The following is a 26,411-nucleotide window of genomic DNA, read 5'->3' on the forward strand; positions in this document are numbered from 1 at the left end:
GTGCGGTGGCTCACGCCTGTAATCCCAGCATTTTGGGAGGCTGAGGTGGGCAGATCACCTGAGGTCAGGAGTTCAAGACCAGCCTGGCCAACATGGTGAAACCCCATCTCGACTAAAAATACAAAAATTAGCCGGGCGTGGTAGTGGGCACCTGTAATCCCAGCTACTCGGGAGGCTGAGGCAGGAGAATCACTTGAACCCAGGAGGCGGAGGTTGCAGTGAGCCGAGATCGCGACACTGTACTCCAGCCTGGGCAACAAGAGGGAAACTTCATCTCAATAAATAAATAAATAAATAAGAATGCTGAATGAGTGAGTGAATGAATGAATGAATGAATGAATGAATGGCAGGGAATCGGGACAGGGTCACAGATTACCCCCAGGCCGGAGGTAGAGGAAGCAGCCATGCCAGAAGCCGGCTCTCCACACATATACTTTATTTCCACAGTCCCATTTTCCCATGCTGAACCTGGCGTCTTCGCCCTGACTTTTCCCACACCTGTCAGCACTGGGGGGCTCTTGGGGAGTAAGGAGCTACAGAGACAGGGACACAAGATGCGTGGAGAGCCTGGGAGATGGAGATGAGGAGAGTGAGCCGGAAACAGGAGGTGGGGGATCCACAGGGGGCCAGGGCTCAGCAGACAGTGAAGGGGCAGATATGGAGACAAGACGGACAGACACTGACCAGGAAGCCCAGAGAACAGGAGATCAGGAGTCAGAGGGAAAAGCAGGGTCAGGAGCAGAGAGAAAGGAACCGGGAGACATAGGTGAGGCGGTGATGAAGGGCAGATGAAAACAGTTGAAGGGGCAAAAAGACAGAGGCCTGCCACTGGGAGAAAAAGACAGAGACCCACAAGGCAAACAGGGGAAGTAGAGACACAAAAAAAGACCCCACAGAGAGCCAGGGCAGGGTGGGGGCTGCGTGCCCCTCGTGTTAGCCCCGGGAGTCTTTGCTGGTGGAGGAGCCCGGGCCAGTGCTGGAGGCAGGGCCGGTGCTGGAGACGTGGTCTCTGCTGGACCCGAGGCCTCCGCTCGAATCCGACGCTGTGCCTCCGCTCTCCACACCACCCTCTGTGTTTTCTCCGCCCCTGCTGGACCCCACGTATCCAGTGGAGCCCAGGTAGCTGCTGGCGCTGACGGGTCTGAAGGTCACGTGGCCCCCACTCGAGGCACTGGTGGAGCCGAAGGTCACGTGGCCAGTGTTGGGGTCACCGTGCGTGATGTGGCTGGGCAAATGCCCAGTGCTGGAGCTGAGGCCGCCAAAAGTGACGCGGCCAAGAGAGCCACGGTCTCTGCTAGTCTTGTGGCTCAAAATGGACCCGGGGATGGCATGGGGGTGCCTGGTGGGCACCAGGACGGTACTGGAGCCGGCCCTCTGGGTGCTGGCCAGGTCCACGCTCAGGGTGCCGTCCAGCTTCGCGGCGGCGGCGGCCAGGTCCTTCTGGCGCTGCGCCTCCGCCTGCTCCTGGAGCTCCACCTGCAGGGAAGGTGAGCTGGGCCCCGACACACACTGAGGCCTGGCCCCACCCCCGCAGGCCCCACTCTCACCAGCTTCTCCACTTGGCTCAGCAGCTCCTCCCTGCTCATGGGGTAGTCATCGCTGGCCTCAAAACCCGGGGGGTCTTCTCTGGGGAGGGGAAGGATAATTGGAAAAGACTAGACCTCAGCCCTCAAAAAGGCCAGCGGCCCTTCCTGCTAAACCCCGGGAGCCTCAGCCATTCTCCCACCAGCCCCGAGTGCCCTTCCCTTCTGGGGCACCCGGGGCCCCATCCTCCCACACAGGTGCCAAGCCCCTACTCCTTCTGGCTGCCTCGAAGCACATACTTCATATTCTAACCCCCCAGGGCCACATCCGCCAGCCAGTCCCCAAAAGCCCCCCAAAACCCTCTATCCTGTGTGTTCCCTCTGCCCCCATGGAAGCCCCGTCCCCTCTGCGTCCCTCCTGCCCTGCGCCTCACAGAGTGTCAGGGGGCTGAAGTGGGGCCATCTTCTTCGGAAGGTCCTCCAGGCTCTGGCCCAGCACTAGGAGGGCAGCGTCGGCCAGGGAGGTGAAGCTCTGGAGAGTGTGGGAGCCTGCGGTCAGCTGGGCCACCCCCGAGACCAGCCTCCTGTCCCGGCTCCCTGCTGCCTCCCACCTGGGCATGTAGGAAGGCCTGCACTGTCAGGAGCTCCACCAGCCGCTTCTCAATGAGGCTCATGAAGAGGCCCATGTCCCGGTCTCCCATGCTGGTCTTGACCCCAAGGAGGTCATCGATCATGCTGCTGTCGCAATGGGCCTTGGTGAAGAGGAGCTGGATATCTGCGTCATGGAGGGCCGGTTGTCAGGGATCTGGCACCGCCAGCTGGGTGCCAGCCCTCTCCCCACTCAGGTCCTCACTGCCCCATTCTACAGAGACTGCGGTCAAGGCTCAGAGACCAAAAGGGAGTCACCCGAGCTCAGCCAGCCAGGCAGGGGGACGGCACTGCTGTGCATCCCTCTCTCCCTGACTTGTCCTTCAAAGTCAGCCTCAAGTGTCACTGCCTCCAGGAAGCCTTCCCAGTGACCCCAGCAGAGCCAGCCTCGTGACTGTGAGATCCAGGCAGTGGTGAGGGGCCTGCACTTGGCTTGACACACTGCTGCTCTTCCTATCTTGAAAATCTCAGCAATTTTTTAACAAGGGGCCCCTCATTCTGCACTGGGCCCCACAAATTATGGTCTTGCACCCCAGACTGAGTTAGGGCCTCCTCTCGCCCCCAGTGCCTGGGCATCCTCTGTCCTAGCCCCTGAGTGATGAGTGCCCAGTGCGCAGGTCAGTCCCCTCCAGGGCCTCTCCCCACTGTGCCCACATCACCTAGCACAGGGCTCAGCTCAGCCATCACGACAGCAGGAAGGAGGACCTGCCCATATCTGAGCTCCTACGGTATGCCCCGAGGAGGCTCTCCAGCTCGCTCCCCACCACCCCCCACCTTTCTCTCCATCCGTCATCCCTTCTAATTCTCATGACAACCCTGCAAAGTAGGCACTGCCATCCCCATTCCCAGAGCGGAAGGAGGAAGCCACACACCAAGGTTCACAATTGGTGGAGCTGAGATTCAAACCCAGGACAGGCTGGGTGCAGTGGCTCACGCCTGTAATCCAGCACTTTGGGAAGCCAAGGCAGGCAGATCATTTGAGGTCAGGAGTTTGAGACCAGCCTGGCCACCATGGTGAAACCCTGTCTCTACTAAAAATACAAAAAAACTAGCCGGGCATGGTAGTGCAGGCCTGTAATCCCAGTTACTGGAGAGGCTGAGGCAGGAGAATTGCTTGAACCCGGGAGATGGACGTTGCAGTAAGCCCAGATCACACCACTGCTCTCCAGCCTAGCTGACAGCGTGAGATTCCATCTCAAAAAAACAAATAAAAGCTAACAATAAATGTTTTAAAAAAGAGAAAGGAAACAGGACAGCCTGACTCCTGAGTGCTCTGCATGGCTACTTCCTGAAAAATAAGAAAGATGAGGCCCGGCGCAGTGGCTCACACCTGTAATCCCAGCACTTTGGGAAGCCAAGGCGGGTGGATCATCTGAAGTCAGGAGTTTGAGACCAGCCTGACCAACATGGCAAAACCCCCCTCCACTAAAAATACAAAAATTAGCTGGGTGTGGTGGTATGTGCCTGTAATCCCAGCTACTGGGAGGCTGAGGCAGGAGAATCGCTTGAACCAGGAGGGGGAGATTGCAGTGAGCCGAGATCGTGCCACTGCACTCCAACCTGGGGGACAGAGCGAGACTGTCTCAAATTTTAAAAAAAAATAATAATAATAGAAAAAAAAGGATGCACAGGTGGATGCAACTGATTCCCACAGAAAGGATTAAAAAAAAAAAAAAGAAACTCAGCCAGGAGTGGTGGCTCATGCCTATAATCCCAGCACTTTGGGAGTCCAAGACAGGAGGATCACTTGAGTCCAGGAGTTCAAGACTAGCCTGGACAACATAGTAAAATCCTATCTCTAAAAAAAAAAAAGGGCCGGGCACGGTGGCTCATGCATATGTAATCCCAGCACTTTGGGATACTGAGGCGGGCGGATCACCTGAGGTCAGGAGTTTGAGACCAGCCTGCCAACATGGCAAAACCCCGTCTCTACTAAAAATACCAAAATTAGTTGGGCGTGGTGGCGGGCACCTGTAATCCCAGCAACTCAGGAGGCTGAGGCAGAACTGCTTGAACCTGGGTGGCAGAGGTTGCAGTGAGCCGAGATTGTGCCACTGCACTCCAGCCTGCGCAAAAGAGCGAAATTCCTCTCAAAAAATAAATAAATGAAAAAAATCTAAAAAAATTTTTAAAAAGGAAACTCTAGACCCCTACCTCATACCATACATGCAAATCAATTTGTCATAAGTCACAGACTTCAATGTGGGAGTTCAAACAATGAAACTTCTAGGAGAAAACACAGCATAATGCCTTTGTAACCTCAGGACAGGCAAAAATTTCTTAGGCAGGCCACAAAGTCATCAACTACAAAAAGAAAATTTCGTAAATTAGATATCCTCAAAACTAAGAAACTTCAGTTCATCACCAAAAAAAATGAAAAGGCAAGCTACAGTATAAGAGAAAATATTTACCAAAAGTCTAGTATCTAGAATATACAAAGAACTCCTTCAACTCAGTTATAGCAAGACAAACCCAATTTTTAAAAAAAACAAGTGCACAAGATTGAACAGGAACTTTACAAAAACATCTGAATGGCCAATACGATGCTCAATATTATTAGTCACCAGGGAAATGCCAATTAAATTAATAGAGAGAGTACGGCACACACGTTAGATGGCTAATATTAAAATGGCTGACGGCCAGGCACGGGGGCTCACGCCTGTAATCCCAGCACTTTGGGAGGCCGAGGCGGGCAGATCACGAGGTCAAGAGATCGAGACCATACTAGCCAACGTGGTGAAACCCTGACTCTACTAAAAATACAAAAATTAGCTGGGCATGGTGGCGCACACCTGTAGTCCCAGCTACTGGAGAGGCTGAGGCAGGAGAATCGCTTGAACCCAGGAAGCGGAGGTTGCAGTGAGCCGAGATCATGCCATTGCACTCCAGCCTGGTGACAGAGCAAGACTGCATCTCAAAAACAAAACAAGATAAAAAATGGCTGACACTAGGAAGTGGTGGAAAAGGTGTGGATCATCGGGGACTCCCATATGCTCGCATAGGTGAGAGCATAAAATCTTGCGACCAGTGTGGAAAACTGTTTGGCATTTTCTAATAAATGTCAACATATACCTACCCTAAGACCCATCAGTCCCACTGCTAGGCATTTATAGACAGACAGATGTACATGGATGATCCGTGGATGAATACTGGATAGATGGATGGATGGGTGGATGATGGATATGGGACAGTTGGAGGGACAGCATCTGTTTTTTAGTGTTTTGTGAAACAAGTGGAATAATGCATAAGTGCCTTGCACAGTGAATGACACATAATAAACATTGCTATTATATTTTATCATCATTTTCTTTACAAATAATAACATTTTTGGTAACTAAGACTAAGAAGAAATTTGGTAACTAAGACTAAGAAGAAATTTGGTAACTAAGACTAAGACTAGGAAGACAAAAGTCAAATGTCATTGCAGATAGATGGATGAACAGATGGAGGTGGGGCTGTTGGAGGCAGATGGACAGATAGACAATGGATGGATTGATGGACATGGGACAGATGGAGGGATAGACCCTGGATGGATGGATGGACATGGGACAGTTGGAGGGATAGACCCTGCATGGATGGATGGACATGGGACAGTTGGAGGAATAGATCCTGGATGGATGGATGGATGGATGGATGGATGGATGGATGGATGGATGGATGGATATATGGACAGATGGATATAGGACAGATGGAGGGGTAGATCCTGGATGGATAGATATGGGACAGATGAAGGAATAGACCCTGGATAGATAGATGGATATGGGACAGATGGAGGTATAGAACCTGAATGGAGAGATAGATATAGGACAGATGAAGGAATAGATCCTGGATGAATGATGGATACAGGACAGTTTGAGGAATAGACCCTGGATGGATGGATGGATGGATGGATATAGGACAGATGGAGGGGTAGGTCCTGGATGGGTAGATAGATATAGAACAGATGAAGGAACAGACCCTGGATAGATAGATGGATATGGGACAGAATGGAGGGATAGACCCTGGATGGAGAGATAGACATAGGACAGATGAAGGAATAGATCCTGAATGGATGATGGATATAGGACAGTTGAAGGGATAGACTCTGGATGGATGGATGGATATAGGATAATTGGAGAGACAGACGTTGAATGGATGGATGGATGGATTGATGGATATGGGACAGTTGGAGGGATCAACCCTAGATGGATGGATGGATGCATTGACAGATGGATGGATGGATGGGTGTAGGACAGTTGGAGGGACAGATGATGGATGGATAGATGGACATGGGACAGTTGGAGGGATAGACCCTGGTTGGAAAGATGGACAGATATGGGGCAACTGACAAGCAAGTGAACCAGGTTGTCCATGCAATGCCTCCAAGCCCCGCGGGCTGATGGTGTCCTTCCAAGTGGAGAAGCCAGGCTCGGGAGGGGGCACCCATGGGTGCTCACCAGCCTTGAGCTTCTCCAGCTGTCCCCGCACATCCTGGAAGCGGGCCTCAAGGCGCTCAGCCTCCGAGTGCACCTTGTCCACGCGCTGCTGCAACACCTTCTGCTGCTGCTCCTGCAGCAAATGCTGGTCATCCTTGCTGGCACGTGCGCTCACCAAAGCCTCCTGCATCTGTGGGGACAGGGCTGAATGCTGGGCCAGATGGCAGCCTCGGGAGTTGGGGGGTGTGGAGCTAGGAAGAAGCAGGAGGCAGGCTGAGGGAGGGAAGGGGGCGGGGAGGCCGGGAGGAGAGGAGGAGATGGAGAGGGCAGGCCTCACTCACCTCCTTGATCTCTTCCTGCACATGCTCCAGCTCCAAGTTCTGCTCGTTGATGAAGTTGAACTCAGCAAAGTTGCGCTCCTCGACTGGGAGAGTTGGGCAAGGCGGGGCCCAGAGAGAGGGAGACAGAGAAACAGAGACAGAGAGAACAGAGACAGAGAGGCATACAGAAGGCCAAAGAAAGTGAAGATGAGGAAGGCCACACAGAAACCAAGGCAGAGAGACGAACAGAGAGGAGTCACAGAGACAAAGAGGTGTGGGAAGATACGGCAGGCGGGACACAGAAATACACAGCAAGGCAGAGAGGGAAAGCCAGAGACTCAGCAATAGCAAGGGAGATGGGGAGATGCAGGCGGGGAGAATGGTAGATATGGGTAAGGAGAGAAACAGAGAGGAACAGGGTTGAGGGAAGGATGTGGAGAGTGACCCCAGGCCCAGGAGTGAGGAGGGGGTGGGGAGGGGCAGAGACAGGGCCACGGTAAGACGCCAGTGGACGCAGGCGGCAGGTCCCAGGCATGACACCTTGTTCCTCCAGCACAGATGGAGGAGTTCCCCAGGGCCAGAGCTGAGGCCAGCCTGCACTGGACTCAGGGGGTGCCGGGGTCCCGGGCCTCCTCCCTCCACCCAGGGCCCCACTCACTCTCCAGATACTTCTGCACCAACAGGTCAGGGTCACTCTCCCCCATCAGCTGGGACAGTTTATTCAGGGCGTCCTCGTAGCAAAGCACCAGCCTCTCCTGGGAGGTCTTCCAGACGCCCTCGGCCACCTCCCCGGCTAGGGGAAGAGAGAACAGCAGGTCGGCCTCCTGGGTGGCCTCCAACACAGAGACCTCCTGGGTGAGGGGGAGCGAAGTGTGGTCCCACCTGGGGCACGAAGGTGTGCTGCAGGTGCCCCAGGGGCGGCCAGGCCCTTGAGATGCAAAGGCAGCAGCCCCAGCCTCACCCTGCTTTTCACGCTTCTCCAGGACATCGGGATCCGGCTGCCGGTCGTTGTTCTTGAGCTTGAGGAAGTGGTGCAGCTGCTCCAGGTGCGAGATCTGCCGCTGCAGGACCTGCGCCTCCATCTCGCTCTGGGCCTCCTCCTTCTCCGCGCGCTCCCGCAGCAAGCCCATCTTGGCCTTCGCCTCCTCCCTGCGGGGGTCAGCCGGGGTCAGGATGACTGGAGGCTGGACTGGGGTCGGCCTGGGGTCCTGGGGATGGGCGGGGTCAGCCAGAGGTTGTGGGGGGTGGGGTGGAGTCAGCTGGTGTCCCAGATGGGCAGGGCCAGCCTGGGGTCACAGGAATGGGGCTGAATCAGGTTGCAGTTATCCTGTGGTCACAAAAAGCAGAGAACCGGCTGGGCACGGTGGCTCAGGCTGTAATCCCAGCACTTTGGGAGGCAGGAGGATCACCTGCAGTCAGGAGTTTGAAACCAGCCTGGCCAACATGGTGAAACTCCATCTCTACTAAAAATACAAAAATTAGCCAGACCTGGTGGTGCATGCCTGTAATCCCAACTACTTGGGAGGCTGAGGCAAGAGAATCGCTTGAACCTGGGAGGTGAAGATTGCAGTGAGCTGAGATCGCACCACTGCACTCCAGCCTGGGTGGCAAGAGCGAAACTGTCTCAAAAAAAAAAAAAAAAAGACAGAAGCAAGAACTTCAAAAGAGTGCGACATCATATTAGAAACCCAACACAAAACTCTCGGTGTGCTGCTGGCTCACGTTCTTTCAGCAGCCTGCTCTCCTCATCCTTCAGAGTGTACTGTCTCTCTCTATGTAAACTCTCTGTTCTCTATTTGCCTTCAGTAAATTCTCTTTGTTGGCTAAATCAGTCTCTTGGCAGAATTCTTTCTCCCAAGTAAGACTAAAAAGCGAGGATTCCTGCACTTCCCGGTGGCAGGTACAGTTTCCTTTTGGAGTGATGGAAATATTTCAGATCTAGACAGAAGTGGTGCGGTTGCACAGCCCCGTGAATGTACTAAATGCTGCTACATTCTATGCTTTAAAATGGTGAATTTTGCCATGTTTGTTTTAACAGAGAGAAAGAGAGAAATCACAGAGACCCTAAGGACGACCCAGGCCACAGCTGACGTCGATCAGGGACCATGAGAAAACAGAAGCCAGAGAAGAACTCAGTAGAAGGTAAGAAAGCATTTGGAGCAAAAGAAGAGGGTGAAGCTGAGAAAGAGACAGGGATGGAGTGAGAGAGAGAGCATGGAGCTCATGAGAGCCCCAGAGAGGGAGAGAGAAGCCAACACCTAAAGCAGCTTCAGCTCCTCAACTCCTTACAGTGTGCCTCTATCTGAAGGTGGCCCGAGAGAATCTCTGCCCCTTGCAACCAATGCTGACGAATAACAAATTCGCCAGATGCTTCCAGGAACCCTGCTGCACTATATATGTGCTAGATGCACTTTTTTTTTTTTTTTTCTCCTGAGATGGAGTCGCACTCTGTTGCCCAGGCTGGAATGCAGTGGTGCAATCTCGGCTCACTGCAACCTCCGCCCCCAGGGCTCAAGCAATCCTCCCACCTCAGCCTCCCAAGTAGCTGGGACCACAGACACCCGCCACCATGCCCAGCTAAGTTTTTATATTTTTGGTAGAGACGGGATTTCACCATGTTGGCCAGGCTGGTCTCGAACTCCTGAGCTCAAGCAATCTGCCTGCCTTGGCCTCCCAAAGTGCTGGGATTACAGGCGTGAGCCACCTCGCCCAGCCAGTAGATACATTCTTATGTGCTAGATGGGGTCAGTAGAGGTTAATTTACATGCCCAAGAAAAAGAACAGGGCCGGTGGGGTGCAATGGCTCATGCCTGTAATCCCAGCACTTTGGGAGGCAGAGGCAGGTAGATCATGAGCTCAGGAGTTCAAGACCAGCCTGGTCAAGATGGTGAAACCCCATCTCTACTAAAAATACAAAAATTAGCCAGCCACGGTGCCAGGCACCTGTAATCCCAGCTACTCGGGAGGCTGAGGCAGGAGAATTGTTTGAACCTGGGAGGTAGAGGTCGCAGTGAGCCAAGATAGCGCAACTGCACTGTAGCCTGGGCGACAGAGCCAGACTCTGTCTCAAAAAAAAAGACAGAACAGGACCTTTCCAGTGGAGGTGGGGAACTGGTGGCGGGGAGAGAGAAAAAGGGGATATTATGGGAGAAAAAATAGGTTCTGACGTGTTTCATGAGTCCTGAACCTTCCCACCACTGCCTTATGGAAAGGTGCGTCCTGAGTCATCTGGGTCCCGCCATCCCAGGATACCCGCAGTCTCTACCTGACGGCGTAGGCAGAGGTGGAGGAGAGGATAAGGGTGCTGACCAGGTGCTGCAGGTGGTGGATCTCCTGTGGGGGGAGGAGAAAAAAATCAGTGCCACTTCTTACAACCCCATTGCTTGAAGTCTTTCCTTTCGGCCCCGTGCTTCTCCAATAAGGAGTAAAGCTCTTGAGCCTTCCAAATGTGGACCCTCCTCATTAGCGACTGCCCATGAAAGGGATTTTAAAGAGGTGTGAAGTCAAATTGATAAGCTGGATCAAAAGGCTCTTTCTGTAGATAAGCAGAAACTAAGAAAATATTTAGTAACCTACGGGGACTGGGTGGAAATGAGGTGGAGGAGATGGAGAGGAAATGACGTTTCCCTAGGAGACCTTTTGGAATAGTTTGATTTGAGAACCTTGTTAATGTTTTACATATTCATAAAGGAAATTAAATCAATAAAGAGAGGAGAGAAAACTAAAACTGAATGCAAATGGAAGCAAGTGAACTTTATTTAAAAATAGTAATAGGGCCAGGTGCGGTGGCTCAGGCCCATAATCCCAGCACTTTGGGAGGACGAGGCAGGCAGATCACCTGAGCTTGGGAGTTTGAGACCAGCCTGGCCAACATAGAGAAACTCCATCTCTATTAAAAATACAAAATTAGGGCCAGGCGCGGTGGCTCACGCCTGTAATCCCAGCACTTTGGGAGGCCGAGACGGGAGGATCACCTGAGGTCGGGAGTTTGAGACCAGCCTGACCAACATGGAGAAACCCTGTCTCTACTAAAAATACAAAAAATTAACCAGGCGTGGTGGTGCATGCCTATAATCCCAGCTACTTGGGACAATGAGGCAGAAGAATAGCTTGAACCCGGGAGGCGGAGGTTGTGGTGAGCCGAGATCGTGCCATTGCACCCTAGCCTGGGCAACAAGAGTGAGACTCCATCTCAAAAGAAAAAAGAAAGAAAGAAAGAAAGATGAAATGAGGAATGCTCAGGAAAAAGCTGGTGATATTGGAATGGAATCAGAGGTATCAATGTGAACTCACTATTGTAAAATATGTCAGCCAGGCGCAGCGGCTCATGCCTGTAATCCCAATACTTTGTGAGGCCAAGGCAGGAGAATCACCTGAGCCCAAGAGTTTGACAGCAGCCTGGACAACATAGTAAGACCCCATCTCTACAAAACATAAATAGAATTTTAAAACATATAAAATATGTGTGCTTCCTAGCTCTCTCCAGAGGAAGGGCCTCAAAGCAATGACACCCAAGTAGCAACAAAGTCTCTTAGTGCCAGGCTGGCGGCTCACGCCTGTAATCCCAGCACTGTGGGAGGCCGAGGTGGGCGGATCACGAGGTCAGGAGATCGAGACCATCCTGGCTAACACGGCAAAACCCTGTCTCTACTAAAAATACAAAAAATTAGCCGGGCGTGGTGGCGGGCGCCTGTAGTCCCAGCTACTCGGGAGGCTGAGGCAGGAGAACGGCGTGAACCCGGGAGGCGGAGCTTGCAGTGAGCCGAGATCATGCCACTGCACTCCAGCACTTTAGCCTGGGTGACAAAGCGAGACTCCGTCTCAAAAAAAAAAAAAAAAAAGAAAACGGTCTCTTAGTGCCTCAACACCTACTCTTCCCTAGAAAGAACCGGGACTCCTCAGAAAAATGGCCAACCCCAGGGATGGGGCAGAACAAGGTCCAGATTACCCAGACTATCTTCGTGTGCCAGAAAGTGAGGAAGTGCTCCCAAAAGGTGATGGGCTATGTCCAAAGGCCGCAGAAGCCAGCTTGAAGGGGCTCCCACTAACCAAATCTGGGGCAATTTGAACATTAAAATGAATGACAGTTATGGATCATCATCTATAAAGTCAGAATACACTAACGCTCACTGACAACACTCAAATACACAGGGGGAGAAAGAGAAGTGTTTCCTTTTTGCTTTTTTTTTTTTTGAGACAGAGTTTCACTCTTGTTGCCCAGGCTGGAGTGCAATGGCACAATCTTGGCTCACTGCAACCTCCAGCTCCCTGGTTCAAGTGATTCTCCTGCCTCAGCCTCCCAAGTAGCTGGGATTACAGGCGTGCACCACCACACCTGGCTAATTTTTTGTATTTTTAGTAGAAACGGGGTTTCACTATGTTAGCCAGGCTGGTCTCGAACTCCTGACCTCAGGTGATCCGCCTGCCTCAGCCTCCCAAAGTGCTGGAATTACAGGCATGAGCCACCACACCCGGCCGAGAAGTGTTTCCTTAAGGAAAATGCCATCTTATAAATGTGGGAGAAATGACAGAGTCTTTTAAATTACCCTGTTGCAGCCATTACAGTAATAACCATTCAGGGAAGAATCATTCATGGATGATAAAATTGATGGCAGTAGCTGCTGGCTGTGGCTGCACACTCCATGGAGCCGGTAGGAGCCCTGCCCCTTCTGAGTTGGGATGGGAGCTCCCCGTGTGCAGCTGCAGCCACCAGAACCGCAGCTGCAGACCCAGGCCTTCTGCTCCACAGAGCAGGCAGGATCCCCGCCCTCCTGGGCGGGACTACAGCTGCCCAAACTGCTGCTGTGGATCTGAGCCTCTCTGTGCTCTTGCAGGGAGCGAGGAGCAGGCAGGATCTGCCCTCCCGGGTGCAGCTGCAGCTGCCCAACCCGCAGCTACAGACCCGGGCCTCCCACTCCAGGGAGCAGGCAGCAGCCGGGGACAAGCGAGGGTCCTGCCCCTTCCGAGTTGGTGGGGTGGGAACTCCCAGAGTGCAGCTGCAGCCACTCTCCCAACCACAGGACCTAGGCATCTCTGAAGTTCTCTGCAGCCTGTACCCTGAACGGCCCAGGAAAGCACCACCGCACCCCCCTCCCCACCCCGATCCCTGCAGGCTCGAGCGTGTCTGCTCCTGCTGCTTGGCCTCTCTCCTCTCTCACACCCACTCTGATCTCAGAGAGGGGTTGGGGTCCAGCCCAGTGCCATGAATGGCAGCAGGAGGCAGGCAGATTCCTGGGCAGAAGAGGGCAAGTACCCGGTAAGGTCCCTCCTTCAAGCCAGGGAGGGCCTGAAGGCTGGGGGCCAGGTTGCCAGTACTGCAAAACGAGTGGGGACTTGCAGCGTCTCCTCCAGGCCTGCCCATGGCCGCCCATGGAGCTACCCTCTCTGCTGAGAGCTTCAGAGGCCTGCAGAGACATCTGAACAATCTGCCTGCGGAGAGGAACCACCCTCTCCAGGGCCTCCTCACTGCTGATAGCTGAACACTGGACGAGACGACCTGCCTGCAGAGGAGCTGCCCCCTGCAGGTCTCCTCTGAGCTGTCCTAACACTCGGTAAAGCTCCTCTTCATCTTGCTCACGCTCCACTTGTCTGCCTACCTCCTTCTTCCTGGACACAGTACAAGAACTCGGGCAAAGGCACCACTGGCCAAGGAGGTTTCCAGCCAGAAAAGTGACGCCGTAAATATCCCGTAACAAAATGATTGAGTGAAGGTGTGTCAGGGGACAAGATATTTACACAGTCTCAGAGAATCTCCCCACGGACCACTTATTCACTACAAAAAGGAAAACTCTTCCTGGCTAGCCAAGTGATCAAAGACAACATCACTAGTCATGGGACAAGTTGACATCAGGTGCCTCCTGAGATCTTGCGCAGGAAGGACACACTATCACTGCTGTGACATTCCCCCCAAAGTGCAGACGCCAAGTCTAATCATGAAGAAAGATCAGATAAACCAGCCGGGCGTGGTGGCTCATGCCTGTAATCCCAGAACTTTGGGAGGCTGAGGCGGGTGGATCACCTTAGGTCAGGAGTTTGAGATCAGCCTGACCAACATGGAGAAACCCTGTCTCTACTAAAAATACAAAATTAGCCGGGCATGGTGGTGCATGCCTGTAATCCCAGCTACTCAGGAGGCTGAAGCAGGAGAATCACTTGAACCCGGGAAGTGGAGGTTGCAGTGAGCCAAGATCATGCCATTACACTCCAGCCTGGGCAACAAGAGTGAAACTTAGTATCAAAAAAGAAAAAAAAGACCAGATAAACCCATGTCAGGGGACATCGCACAACACAAACGGCCTGGATGCTTCCAAAATGTCAACGTCATGGAGGAAAAAAGCCCAAGGGACTGACCCAGATGAACAGAGCCAGAACAACCAAATGCAACGTGGGATTCTGGACCAGAGCCTAGAGTAGGAAAATCAAGTTCACTGTAAAGGACATCACTGGGACAATCAGTGACCTTGACATATGGACGGTTTAGAATTCTAACAATGTTAACCTCCCTGACTTGGATAACAGCACTGTGTTTATGTAAGGAAATGGCGTTGTTCTTAGGAAATGCTCACTCAAGTACTTAGGAGCATAATGTCTACAACATATTGTCAAACAGTTCAGCATTCAGGATAATAAATTATTTTCAGCAAAACAATAATTACACACACCAATAGTAAGAGTGGGGGAGAAAGAGAAAATAAATGTGGCAAATTATCAAACTGGGTGAAAGATATATAGGAGTTCTTTGTATAATTCTTGCACCTTTTCTGTAATTTGAAATTATTTCCAAATGAAAGTCAAGACCGGACGCAGTGGCTCACGCCTCTAATCCCAGCACTTTGGGAGGCCGAGGCAGGCGAATTGCCTGAGCTCAGGAATTCAAGACTAGCCTGGGCAACATGGTGAAACCCTGTACCTACTAAAAAAAAAAAAATCGGCCGGGTGTGGTGGCTCACGCCTGTAATCCCAGCACTTTGGGAGGCCGAGGAAGGTGGATCATGAGGTCAGGAGATCGAGACCATCCTGGCTAACACAGTGAAACCCCATCTCTACTAAAAATACAAAAAATTAGCTGGGCGTGGTGGCAGGCCCCTGTAGTCCCAGCTACTCGGGAGGCTGATGCAGGAGAATTGCTTGAATCTGGGAGGCACAGGCTGTAGTGAGCCAAGATCACTTCACTGTGCTCCAGCCTGGACGACAGAGTGAGACTCATCTCAAAAAAAAGAAAGAAAGAAAGTCAAAAGAGAGGGGACAGGGCTGGTTCTTCAAAGATCCCCGTGGAATGTATAATAAATGGTCTTGCTTGCTCATAGATTGCCCTGGGTGATACTATTCAGAATGACATTCTGCTTTCTACAACTATAAATGAGGCCACTTTTTTGTTGGAAGTGTCCTCCAACATTTCCCAGGCCTCCATGCCTTTTGGACTAAAGCAAGCCTACAGCTCTAGTCAATCCCATACTTGAGGCCTGAGTGCTAGAGCAGGAAGGGCAAACAGCTGTGGGGAGGACCTGCGCAGGGGTCCCTCTCTCCTCCCCTGGATTTCAGGGCCACTGACCTTCTTCAGCTTGCGGTCCACGTTCAGATAGCGGTTCCTGTCAATCCGCAGCAGATCCAGCTCCTCCCGCAGGGCCGCATTCCGCACCAGCTGGTTGTCAAAGTGACAGGTGACCTGGGAGTAGAAAGGCGGATGGAAGAGTGGGTCTGAAGCCAAGTCTGCCTGCCTCCTCCAAGCTCAGCCAAGGAGGAGACACTTATCAGAGGTTGGGCCAGCCTGTTTCCTGAGAAACAGAGGTTCTTTGGGGTTCCCGAAATCAATGTCCACTCCCCTCTAAGGACCCATCAGTCTTCTTTCCTTGGGAACCTCCATCTCTCCAGAATCCTGTGTCCTGACACACATGTGCACACACTGCCCAGCATTTCCAGAATCCAATGACCATGCCCAGTTCTTCCCATAACCGCACAATTCAGGTCGAGGGACCAGGAGGTTGACCCTCACCCTGTCCAACTGGTTTTCTAGGATCCTGATCCTTCGCCCGATCTTGACCTTCTGATCCAGGATGAATCCCGGGGACCTGACATTCTTACTGTGGGTAAAGATCCTCGTCTCCCACTCCTGGATCTAGAAGAAAGAGGATGGTACCTGTTTTTGGTTGCCTGAATGTGGGAGAGATTGAATGGCCCAGGGAAAATGAGTCACTAAGCATGGCAAACATCTGCTGTCCCTGTCACCCCAGAATAACATCTACCCTTCTGCTGACACTATCCAGCCCTCCATGTGGTTCTGGTGGGCCTTCCAACCACAGTGTATCACCCTATCAGTCACATGACCCAGGTCTGGACACTCACAGGGATTGGCCTAGAGATGGGAATGTGACCCCATGGAGCCAGCCTGACTCCTTTCCGTTTTTTGTTTTTTGTTTTTTTGAGACAGAGTCTTGCTCTGTCTCCCAGGCTGGAGTGTGCAGCGGTGCAATCTTGGCTCACTGCAACCTCCACCTCCCGGGCTCGAGCAATTCTAGTGCCTCAGCCTCCCGAGTAGCTGGGATTACAGGCACGTACCACCACACCCAGCTAATTTTTGTATTTTTAGTAGAGATGGGGTTTCACCATGTTGGCCAGGCTGATCTTGAACTCCTGACCTCAAGTGATCCACCCGCCTTGGCCTCCCAAAGTGCTGGGATTACAGGCAAGAGCCACTGCACCCAGCCCTGACTCCTTTCCTGATAGTCTGGGGGAAGCACATGAGATGGAAGGATGGGATTCCAGGACTTCTCCTGTCATAGCCCCACCACAGGGAGGGTCCTGGGAGAATGAGGCCAGTGGACAGAAGTGGAGATGAGAGTTGGAGAGATGGTGAGAATGAACTTGATGACATTAGTAGCCCTGGGTCTGCTTATGCCTAAAACCAGCTTCCAATCTGTCCTTCTCATTTCTGTATTCATCTGTACTTATTGGGGTGTGCTCTGTCTCTCCAAGCAAACTGGGGGTTCCATGAGGACACAGAGTCTTGTGTTTTCTCCCTGTCCGAGACAAAGCAGGTATTCAACATAACATGCAGACTAGATAGATAAATGAATTGCTCAACACTTCAATTTGTGCTCTGTTATGGGTTGAATCACGTCCCGTAAAAACTCATATGTTGGCCGGGCACGGTGGCTCACACCTGTAATCCCAGCACTCTGGGAGGCAGAGGTGGGTGAATCAGCTGAGGTCAGGAGTTCAAGACCACCCTGGCCAACATGGCGAAACCCCACCTCTACTAAAATACAAAAATTACCAAGGCGTGGTGGCAGGCACCTGTAATCCCAGCTACTCGGGAGGCTGAGGCAGGAGAATTGCTTGAACCCAGGAGGAGAGGTTGCAGTGAGCTGAGATTGTGCCACTGCACTCCAGCCTGGGGAACAGAACAAGACTCCATTTCAAAAAAAAACAAAAAAAAAAACCCTCACATGTTGAAGTCTTAACCCCCAGTACTTTAGAATGTGACCTTATTTGGAGACAGATCTTCATAGAAGTAATTAAAATGAGGTAATTGAGGTGGGCCCGAATCCACTACGACGAGGTGTTCTTAGAAAAATGGGAAATTGCTGGGTGTGGTGGCTCATGCCTGTAATCCCAATACTTTGGAAGGCTGAGGCAGGATGATCTCTCGAAGCCAGGAGTTCAAGACCAGCCTGGGCAACAAAGCAAGACCCCATCTCTACAAGATACAAAATAAATTAGCTGGGCATGGTGGTGCACACCTGTAGTCCTAGCTACTTGGGAAGCTGAGGTGGCAGATCCCTTGAGACAAGGAGCTCGAAGCTGCAGTGAGCTGTGATTGTGCCATTGTACTCCAGCCTGGGTGACAGAGGGAGATCCTGTCTCAAAACAAAACAAAACAAAAAAGGAAATTTGGACATAGATACGCACACAGGGAGAACGCCACGTAAGGATAAAGGCAGAAGTCAGGCGTGGTGGCCCACACCTGTAATCCCAACACTTTCGGAGGCTGAGGTGGGCAGATAACTTGAGGTCAGGAGTTCGAGACCAGCCTGGCCAACATGGCGAAACCCCATCTCTACTAAACATACAAAAATTAGCCAGGTGTGGTCGCGCATGCCTGTAATCCCAGCTACTTGGGAGGCTGAGGCAGGAGAATCGCTTGAACCCAGGGGGCAGGGGCTGCAGTGAGCTGAGAGATTGGGTGACATGTCTACAAGCCAAAGTACCCAAGACTGCCAGCAAACTGGCAGAAGCAGAGAGAGAGAGGCATGGAACAGACAGATTCTCCCCCACACTGCTCAGAAGGAACCAAACCTGCCTACATCTTGATCTTGGACTTCTGGCCTTTGGAACTATGAGAAAACATATTTTTGTTATACGAGCCACCCAATTTGTGGAACTTTGTCACGGCAGCCTTAACAAACTAATCCACGTACCAAAGATACCTCAGAAGGCTGCAGCAAACTTAAGACTCAGCATGAGGATGTTTTAAATTTTTGAGGAAGACCTTGATATTGGTCAGATACCACATGAACTGCTAGCTTAAGGCAGTTCACAAGTTCAACATGAGAGGGCGCTATCATCCTTTTGAAGATGTCACATCTTTGTGAGGCTGGATTTTCAGCAGTTGCTGCAATAAAAGCCAAATACCCAATTGTTGGTGGGCGCAGTGTCTCACGCCTGTAATCCCAGCACTTTGAGAGGCCAAGGCGAGCGGATCACCTGAGGTCAGGAGTTTGAGACCAGCCTGGCCAACATGGTGAAACCCCATCTCTACTAAAAATACAAAAATTAGCTGGGCGTAATGGCACGTGCCTGTAATCCCAGCTAATCGGGTGGCTGAGGCACGAGAATCACTTGAGCCTGGCCTGGGAGGTGGAGGCTGCAATGAGCCGAGATTGCACCATTGCACTCCAGCCTGGGTGACTGAGCGAGACTCCACCTCAAAAAAGAAAAGAAAAAGAAATGTCCAAAATGTTGACACTGGGGGAAAATGCAGCAAAGTGTACAAGGGATGTCTCTGCATTATTTCTTTCAACTGCACATGAATCCCAACAAAATTTTCTTTCTTTCTTTTATTTTTTCTTCTTTTTTAGAGACAGGGTCTCACTCTGTCACCCAGGCCGAGTGCAGTGGCACCATCATAGCTCACTGCAGCCTCCACCTCCCAGGCCAGGCTCAAGCAATCCTCCTGCCTCAGTAATTGCTTTATGAAAGAAGAGATGACATACGGTAAAACTGCACATATTTAGTGTTCAATGTGGGATGGGCACGGTGGCTCACGCCTGTAATCCCAGCACTTTGGGAGGCTGAGGTGGGCAGATCCCCTGAGGTCAGGAGTTCGAGACCAGCCTGGCCAACATGGCGAAACCCTGTCTCTACTAAAAATACAAAATTAGCCAGGCATGGTGGCAGGCACCCGTAGTCCCAACTACCCAGGAGGCTGAGGCAGAAGAGTTGCTTGAACCCAGGAGGTGGAGATTGCAGTGAGCTGAGACTGCGCCACTGCACTCCAGCCTGGGTGACAGAGCGAGACTCCATCTCTAAATAAATAAATAAACTGTATAATTGTTATGTTTTGACATAAAATAGTGAAAATATGCATTGCCCCTAAAAGTTTCCTCATGCCCTTTTGTAGTTCCTCACCTCATTCTCTTCCTGCAGTCGAGTCTCCCCCCAGCAATCACTCATCTGTTTTCTGTCACTACAGATTGGTTTGATTTTCTAGAATTTTATATTAATGGAATTGTATAGTAAGGACTCTTTTGGGGATCAAAGGGGTATCTGGTTTCTTTCACTCAGAGTAGTTATTTTGAGATTCACCCATGTTGTGTGTATCAATAGCTGGTTCCTTTTATTCATGAGTCATATTCCATTGCATGTATAGACCACAATTTGCTCGTCCACTCGACCACCGACAGACATTTGGGTTGTTTCAGTTTTCGATTTTACAAATCAAGTTGGGTTGTTATGAATATTCATGTACAATTCATTATATGGACATGTGCTTTCTTTCCTCTTGGCTAAACATCTAGGAGTGGAATGTCTGAATCATATTGTCAAGTATACGTTTTGTTTTTTGGCAACTGCCAAACTGGGCCAGGCACGGTGGCCCACACCTGTAATCCCAGCACTTTGGAAGGCCGAGGCAGGTGGATCACTTGAGGTCAGGAGTTCAAGACCAGCCTGGCCAACATAGTGAAACCCCCCTCTCTACTAAAAATATAAAAATTAGCTGGAAGTGGTGGCACACACCTGTAATCCCAGCTACTCAGGAGGCTGAGACAGGAGAATGTTTGAACCCAGGAGACAGAGGTTGCAGTGAGTTGACATTGTGCCATTGCACTCCAGCCTGGGTGACAGAGCGAGACTTCGTCAAAAAAAAAAAAACAAAAACAAAAAACAAAAACCTGCCTAACTGTGCAAACTGTGTACCAAAAGTAGTGTCCCATTCCACATTCCCACCAGTGGAGTATGAGACTTCTGTTTCCTCTACATCCTTCCCGCAACACTTGGTATGGACCGTCTTTTTAATGGAGTTTGGGAAAGTTCTTAATATATTCTGGATACAAGTTCTCTATCAGATACGTGCTTTGCAGATATTTTCTCCCAGTCTGGACCTTGTCTTTTCATTCCTTGCCTTTGCCAGTTTCTGCAGATGGGATTCCTTGACTTGTGGACTCCTTACCTGTGGCCGCATCACTGGTTTTTGTTTTTTAAAGGGGTTCCGAGCCAGGCACAATGGCTCACACTTGTAATCCCAGCACTTTGGGAGGCCACGGTGAGTGGATCACCTGAGGCCACGGGTTTGAGACCAGCCTGGCCAACATGGCAAAACCTCATCTCTACCAAAAAATACAAAAATGAGCTGGGCTTGGTGGCACGTGCCTGTAATCCCAGCTACTCAGGAGGCTGAGGCAGGAGGATCGCTTGAACCTGGGAGGTGGAGGTTGCAGTGAGCCAAGATCCTGCCAGCCACTGCACTCCAGCCTGGGTGACAGAGCGAGACTTTGTCTTGAAAAGAAAAAGAAAGTGGGTCTCTCTCTGTTGCCCAGGCTGGAGTGCAACAGGGCAATCACAACTCACTGAAGCCTCAAACTCCTGGGCTCAAGTAGCCCTGCCCCCTCAGCCTCAAGACACGCACCACTGTGCCCAACTGACAAATTGGTTTTTTAAATGAAGGCTAGACCAGAATTTAGCAGAATGAATACCACATTAAAAAATGTGTATATATATATTATTTGCTGAAACTTCTGTTTCAGATATATTAATATATGTCTGTGTGTATATCTGTATGCATCTTGGTGTGTATGAACTACACCTCATGAGTCATGGTCATAAAAACTTGACAGATCACTGGCCTAGAAAAATCACATTGTTTGCAAGGTCAAATAGCAAGGTCCCAAAACAGATGGGATTCGCAACCTGTCTAGACTGCGGCATTACCACCGTCCTTGTTTGCAGATGAAGAAACTAGGGCCCAGAGAGGGGAAAACCTGCCTGCCCCCGATCACAGAGCTCCGATGGCAGAGCCAGGACTCTAATGCAGGTTTTGGGGACTCTAACATGCGAACCTTTCCTGCTTAACCACACCAGTCCTGTTTTTGAATGCCTGGGACTGTGCTAAAGCAGCGAACATCTATGTTTCCACTGAACACAACTCTACCAGATGGATGCTTTCAATAGCCCCGATTTTTTTTTTTTTTTTTGAGACAGAGTCTTGCTCTGTCGACCAGGCTGGAGTGCAGTGGCGCGATCTTGGCTCACTGAAACCTCTGCCCCCCGGGTTTAAACGATTCTCCTGGCCGAGCGCAGTGGCTCACGCCTGTAATCTCAGCACTTTGGGGGCCGAGGTGGGCGGATCACAAGGTCAGGAGATCGAGACCATCCTGGCTAACACAGTAAAATCCTGTCTCTACTAAAAATACAAAAAAAGTAGCCAGGCGTGGTGGTGGGCACCTGTAGTCCCAGCTACTCGGGAAGCTGAGGCAGGAGAATAGCATGAACCTGGGAGGCGAAGCTTGCAGTGAGCCGAGATTGTGCCAATGCACTCCAGCCTGGGCGACAGAGCAAGACTCCATCTCAAAAACAAAACAAAACAAAAAACTATTCTCCTGCTTCAGCCTCTCAAGTAGCTGGGATTACAGGCATGTGCCACCATGCCTGGCTAATTTTTGTATTTTTTGTAGAGATGGGGTTTCACCACGTTGGCCAGGCTGGTCTTGAACTCCTGACCTCAAGTGATCTGCCCGCCTCAGCCTCACAATGTGCTGGGATTACAGGCATGAGCCACTGTGCCTGGCCTAATAGCCCCAATTTCACATGAGGAAGCTAAGGCTCAGGGAGGTTACAACAGTTGCCCATAAGCAGGATCCGCAGAACCCCCTCTCAAACCCCACCTGCTTGTCCAGGGCCCTGGTCTGCTCCTGCAGCTCCTCGATCTCCGCCTGCACCTGGGCCCGGCCCTGCAGCAGGCGGTCCATGTTCTCCAGCCGCTCACTGTCCCGAAGCCGCTTGACCTGGTTCTGGGCTGCACTGATCTGCACCTGGAGATCACCCCGTACCTCCTCCAAGCGCCGGATCTCCTCACTACCCAGGCAGGGAGGTGGAAGAGGGGCCAGTAAGGGGGCAGAACTCAGCATCACTGAAGGCAGGACCCAGGAGTCCAGTCTTCAGCCCCTCTGACCCCCTCCTCCCCAGCTCAGGGCCCAGGCGCCCAGCTCACAGTTGCTTGTTGATGCGCTGGTGGACTTCCTTGCTGTAGGCCCGCCTCTCCCCTTCCATCACTTTGCATTGTCGCTGCAGCCTACTCAGCTCCCAATCCACTGAGAACAGGGCCAGCCAAGGGACTCAGCAGGGATCCTGGCCACCAGCTCCTCCTAACCCAGGACCTAGGAATTCTGCTCCCTTTGGGGTCTCACAAACTGCAACTGAACTGCAGATCCAGCCTCCAACACCCCTCTAGGAATGCACCTCAGTTCCGGGATCCCTCGAGCTTCCTCATCCCTTCATACCCAAAACTGAACTCAGGGTTTTTTCCCCTAAAACCCACTCCCATCCCACCAGAGGGCACTTCTGGAAGGCCTCTGGGTCTTCTGGGACCTGGGCACACCACCTGGAATTGGGAAGGCTCTTGCTCCCTCCCTCCTTTTCTGCCGCACCATCAGCAGCCCTCAGCCCCATCCTCTTGCCTCCTCCCTCTCTCAACCCATCCCCTGGGCTCAGCCTCATCCTTTCCTACCTGGACCATCACCCCAACCTTTCTCTCAACTTCCAGCCTTCCCACACAGTCCCAGAGGGTCTCTCTACACCCACAGCCAACCCTACCCCACCCACAGCAGACCCTACCCCTCATAGGCCTCCCATGATGCCCCAGTACCTGCAGGACAAAGTCTCAGCACCTCAGCCTGGGATCCGAGACCCCAAGTGACCTGACTTTACCCACCTCTCCAGTCTTGCCCATATGCTCCCCATCTCCAAAGGCCCAGTAGTTTTCAATCAGCGGGTGATTCTGCCTTCCAAAAACATTTGGCAATGTCTGGAGACTTATTTTTTTCTAGACAGGGTCTCGCTCTGTCCCCCAGGCTGTAGCGCAGTGGCACAATCTCAGCTCATTGCAGCCTCCACCTCACAGGCTCAAGTGATCCTCCCACCTCAGCCTCCCGAGTAGCTGGGATTATGGGTGCACGCCATCACACCTGGCTAATTTTATTTTATTTTTGTAGAGATGAGGTCTCACTGTGTTGCTCAGGCTGGTCTTGAACTCCTGGGCTCAAGTGATCCTCCTTCCTCAGCTTCCCAAAGTGCTGGGATTACAGGCATGAGCCAGCATGCTCAGCCTAGAGACATTTGTCATTGTCATGACTTGTGGAGAAGGGAGGGGGCTACTGGTATCCAGTGAGTAGAAGCCATGGACACTGCTTGGCATCCTACGACACACAGGACTGCCCCCACAACAAAGAATTATCCCACCCCAAGAGTCAACAGTACCAAGGTTGAGAAAGCCTACTCTAGCCACATTCTGTCATCTCTGTAGAAACACCCTTCCTTCCTTCTCCCCTTGGCAATTCCTACAGGGAGTTCTGGGCCCCACTCAAACTTCTGCTGCCTGAAGTCTCCAGCCTGCCCCACTGCCCAGGCTTGGCCCACCCACGGTGGTGCCCGCCCCGCCTCCCTTAGGGCGCATGTCTGTTCCCACCAGAGGGCGCTCCTGGACAGACACTCTCCCTCCCTCCCTACAGGACCTGGAACTTGGGAAAGCTGGGGGCTGGAAAAGAATGGGTGAATGATATAAAGAATGAATGAATTACCCATTCCCTCCAGAAAGGCCTCGCTTCCCTCCTCGGAGCGGGCACTCCCTGCCAAGCGTCCCAAAGGCATCCTGGCCAAACAGGGTGGGGCTCCTGTAGGGATGGACATATAAGACCCTTCAGACAGCAGGCGGGCCAGGGCCCAGAGAGGGTGGACAATGAACTGCGAGGGACTGGGAATTGAAAGGGGGTGACCCTAGAACCACGCTGGCCTCATTCCTCCAAGAGGGGTTGGAGGGGGAACCTCTCTCAGGCCTCTCCCACACCTCTCCAGCCCTCCCACCTCTCACACTCTGGGTCTTGCGTCTAGGCTCCGATTCTGGCGCGGGTTTGGCAGGGGATAGGCCTCCTGGGCTCTCAGGATATCCGAGGCCAGGCTGTTTGGTCGCAGGAGAGGGGGAAACCCCGGCCTGCTGTAGGGGGGGTTGAGCATGGTCGGGGGAGTCCTGGGCCCTACCTGCCGACGGGCCTGACCTGTTCTTGGTGCTCCAAGTTCAGTGTTGTGGTCTGGTTACTGGGGAGATAAGGGACCAATGAGGACTGAGGACAGCGGCCAGGGAGGGACCGAGGCCGCGGGAGAAACTATGGGAGGCGGGGCGGAGAAGGATGCGAGGCGTAGACCTGCAGGGTTCCCACGGACTGAGAACTGATGGGCAAGGCCAGGCGCGGTGGCTCACGCCTGCAATCCCAGCATTTTGGGAGGCCGAGGCGGGCGCATCACTTGAGGTCACGAGTTCGAGACCAACCTGGCCAACATGGTGAAACCCTGTCTCTACTAAAAGTACAAAAAATTAGCCGGACATGGCGGCTCGTGCCTGTAATCTCAGCTACTCAGGAGGCTGGGGCAGGAGAATCGCTTGAACCCGGGAGGCGGAGGTTGCAGTGAGCCGAGATCCCGCCACTGCACTCCAGCCTGGGCGACAGAGCGAGACTCCGTCTCAAAAAACAAACAAACAAACAAACAAAACTGATGGGCGGCGAGGTCCTGAAAGGGGCGGAGCCGGGTGGGCCTGTGGAGCGGTGCTGCGGAGCCCTGAGAGGTGCACGGCTGTGAGGCCTGAGAGGGGCGTGCCGTAGGGAGCTGTGATGGGCGGGGCTGAGACCTGTGAGGAGAGTAAGTGGGAGGAACTTCGAGGGGCGGGGCTTCGGGGCCGGCGAGGGGAGGGGCACGGACACCTGTACAGGACGCGACTTAGGAGCCGGCGAGGGGAGGGGCACAGACACCAGTACAGGACGGGGCTTCGGAGACAGCGAGCGGAGGGGCTTCCCCGTAAGGGGCGGGCTTCGAGGGTCGCGTTTGGAAGGCCTTACGAGGGGCCCGGTGGAAGGGCGGTGAAGGGCGGGCTAATCGGGAGGCGCTCAGGCCTTGAAGGCCTGCGGGAGGTCGAAATGGTCCTGGGGAGGTCGAGGCTGAGGTCTCACTAGTACCGCGGGCTTGGAAGCGGCGGGAGTTGAAAGAGCCTGCGGTGACCTGTATGGAAGCCCTCGAGGCCAGGCCGAGGTCCTACAAGACGGAGCCCGAGAGGTGCCGGTCTTAAGCTGACTATGACCACGTTAAATTAAGGATTCATAGGAAAGAAGGCGGTGCCGAAGCCGCGAGTTGCGCGGAGAAGGAGCGCTCACCACAGCCTCAGCGGTTCACTACGCAAGCGCGACCAACGGCTTCCCGGGAAGCAGCCAAAAACGCTTGGCCGCCTACCACGTACGCGCGCTGGAGGGCGGAAGTGGGCGAGACCTCGGGCACTCCATACCGCCCCCCGGTTTCTGGCCACGCCCCCTCTGGTTACACCCACTCGCTCTGTAAGGCACGCCCCCTCCGCGGCGGCGGCTGCTGCCCACGTGGGCCTCCCCGGGCGGGCGGGCAGTGGGCGCCTCTCCCTGCAGGCTGGGTGTGCCCGAAGCCTGCGGTTTCCTGTGGGAGGAAGCGGCCTGCGTACGCTCAGCTCAGCTCATAATCTCGGAGGCCCAGGATGGGGAGATCCCGTCGCCACCCTCAGATCCTCTGATTCTTCCCCTTCTACATAGCCATAGTGCGGGGACCCCCCTAATATCTCCAGGGTACCCAAGCCTGGCGCCGATCCCACTCAGGGAACTTGATTCTGAGTCCTAGACTCGTGTTTTTCACCTCCCCGGCTCAAGTTTCCATCTTCCTAGCCCCTGGCTCCCCCTAGTCCTCTCAAGAAAGTGGAGCCCTCTTTTCCTGCTCCCCAAGAG

General features: G+C 52.7%; 1 protein-coding gene across 13 annotated transcripts; it reads right to left on the reverse strand.

The window, feature by feature from the left end:
* Nucleotides 1-419: 419 nt before the first annotated feature.
* On the reverse strand, nt 420-26,127 carry ODAD1 (outer dynein arm docking complex subunit 1). 13 transcript variants are annotated; one of them, XM_063802027.1, is made up of 17 exons: nt 25,821-25,905; nt 25,626-25,701; nt 24,655-24,711; nt 24,198-24,290; nt 22,613-22,712; nt 22,287-22,476; nt 15,899-16,021; nt 15,458-15,571; nt 10,172-10,239; nt 7,868-8,055; nt 7,565-7,699; nt 6,928-7,010; nt 6,608-6,776; nt 2,135-2,298; nt 1,958-2,055; nt 1,548-1,626; nt 420-1,476 (listed from the first exon to the last, which is right to left on the reverse strand). In XM_063802027.1, the coding sequence occupies exons 4-17, from the start codon at nt 24,265-24,267 to the stop codon at nt 934-936; spliced, it is 2,124 nt and encodes a 707-aa protein (XP_063658097.1). In that variant the 5' UTR covers nt 24,268-24,290; nt 24,655-24,711; nt 25,626-25,701; nt 25,821-25,905; the 3' UTR covers nt 420-933. The 13 variants fall into 13 exon arrangements, with proteins under 13 accessions (XP_063658097.1, XP_063658098.1, XP_063658100.1 ...); XM_063802028.1 differs by lacking the exon at nt 25,626-25,701 and adding an exon at nt 23,333-23,398 and having other exon boundaries at nt 25,821-25,877; XM_063802030.1 differs by lacking the exon at nt 25,626-25,701 and adding an exon at nt 23,333-23,398 and having other exon boundaries at nt 24,672-24,711; nt 25,821-25,854.
* Between the last annotated feature and the right edge of the window lie 284 nt (nt 26,128-26,411).

The sequence above is a fragment of the Pan troglodytes genome, chromosome 20 (assembly GCF_028858775.2).
Source record: "Pan troglodytes isolate AG18354 chromosome 20, NHGRI_mPanTro3-v2.0_pri, whole genome shotgun sequence".
NCBI lineage: Eukaryota > Metazoa > Chordata > Mammalia > Primates > Hominidae > Pan > Pan troglodytes.

Excerpts from the sequence above, each read along its gene's own strand:
- ODAD1 (XM_016936403.4), bottom strand. The coding sequence starts at position 24,306 with ATGTCCATCCCTACAGGAGCCCCACCCTGTTTGGCCAGGATGCCTTTG. Across the intron at positions 22,713-24,197 it reads GGCCTTTCTGGAGGGAATGG|TGGATTGGGAGCTGAGTAGG; the intron begins GTAATTCATTCA and ends CCCTGTTCTCAG. Across the intron at positions 1,627-1,957 it reads CTTCAGCCCCCTGACACTCT|AGAAGACCCCCCGGGTTTTG; the intron begins GTGAGGCGCAGG and ends TCCCCTCCCCAG.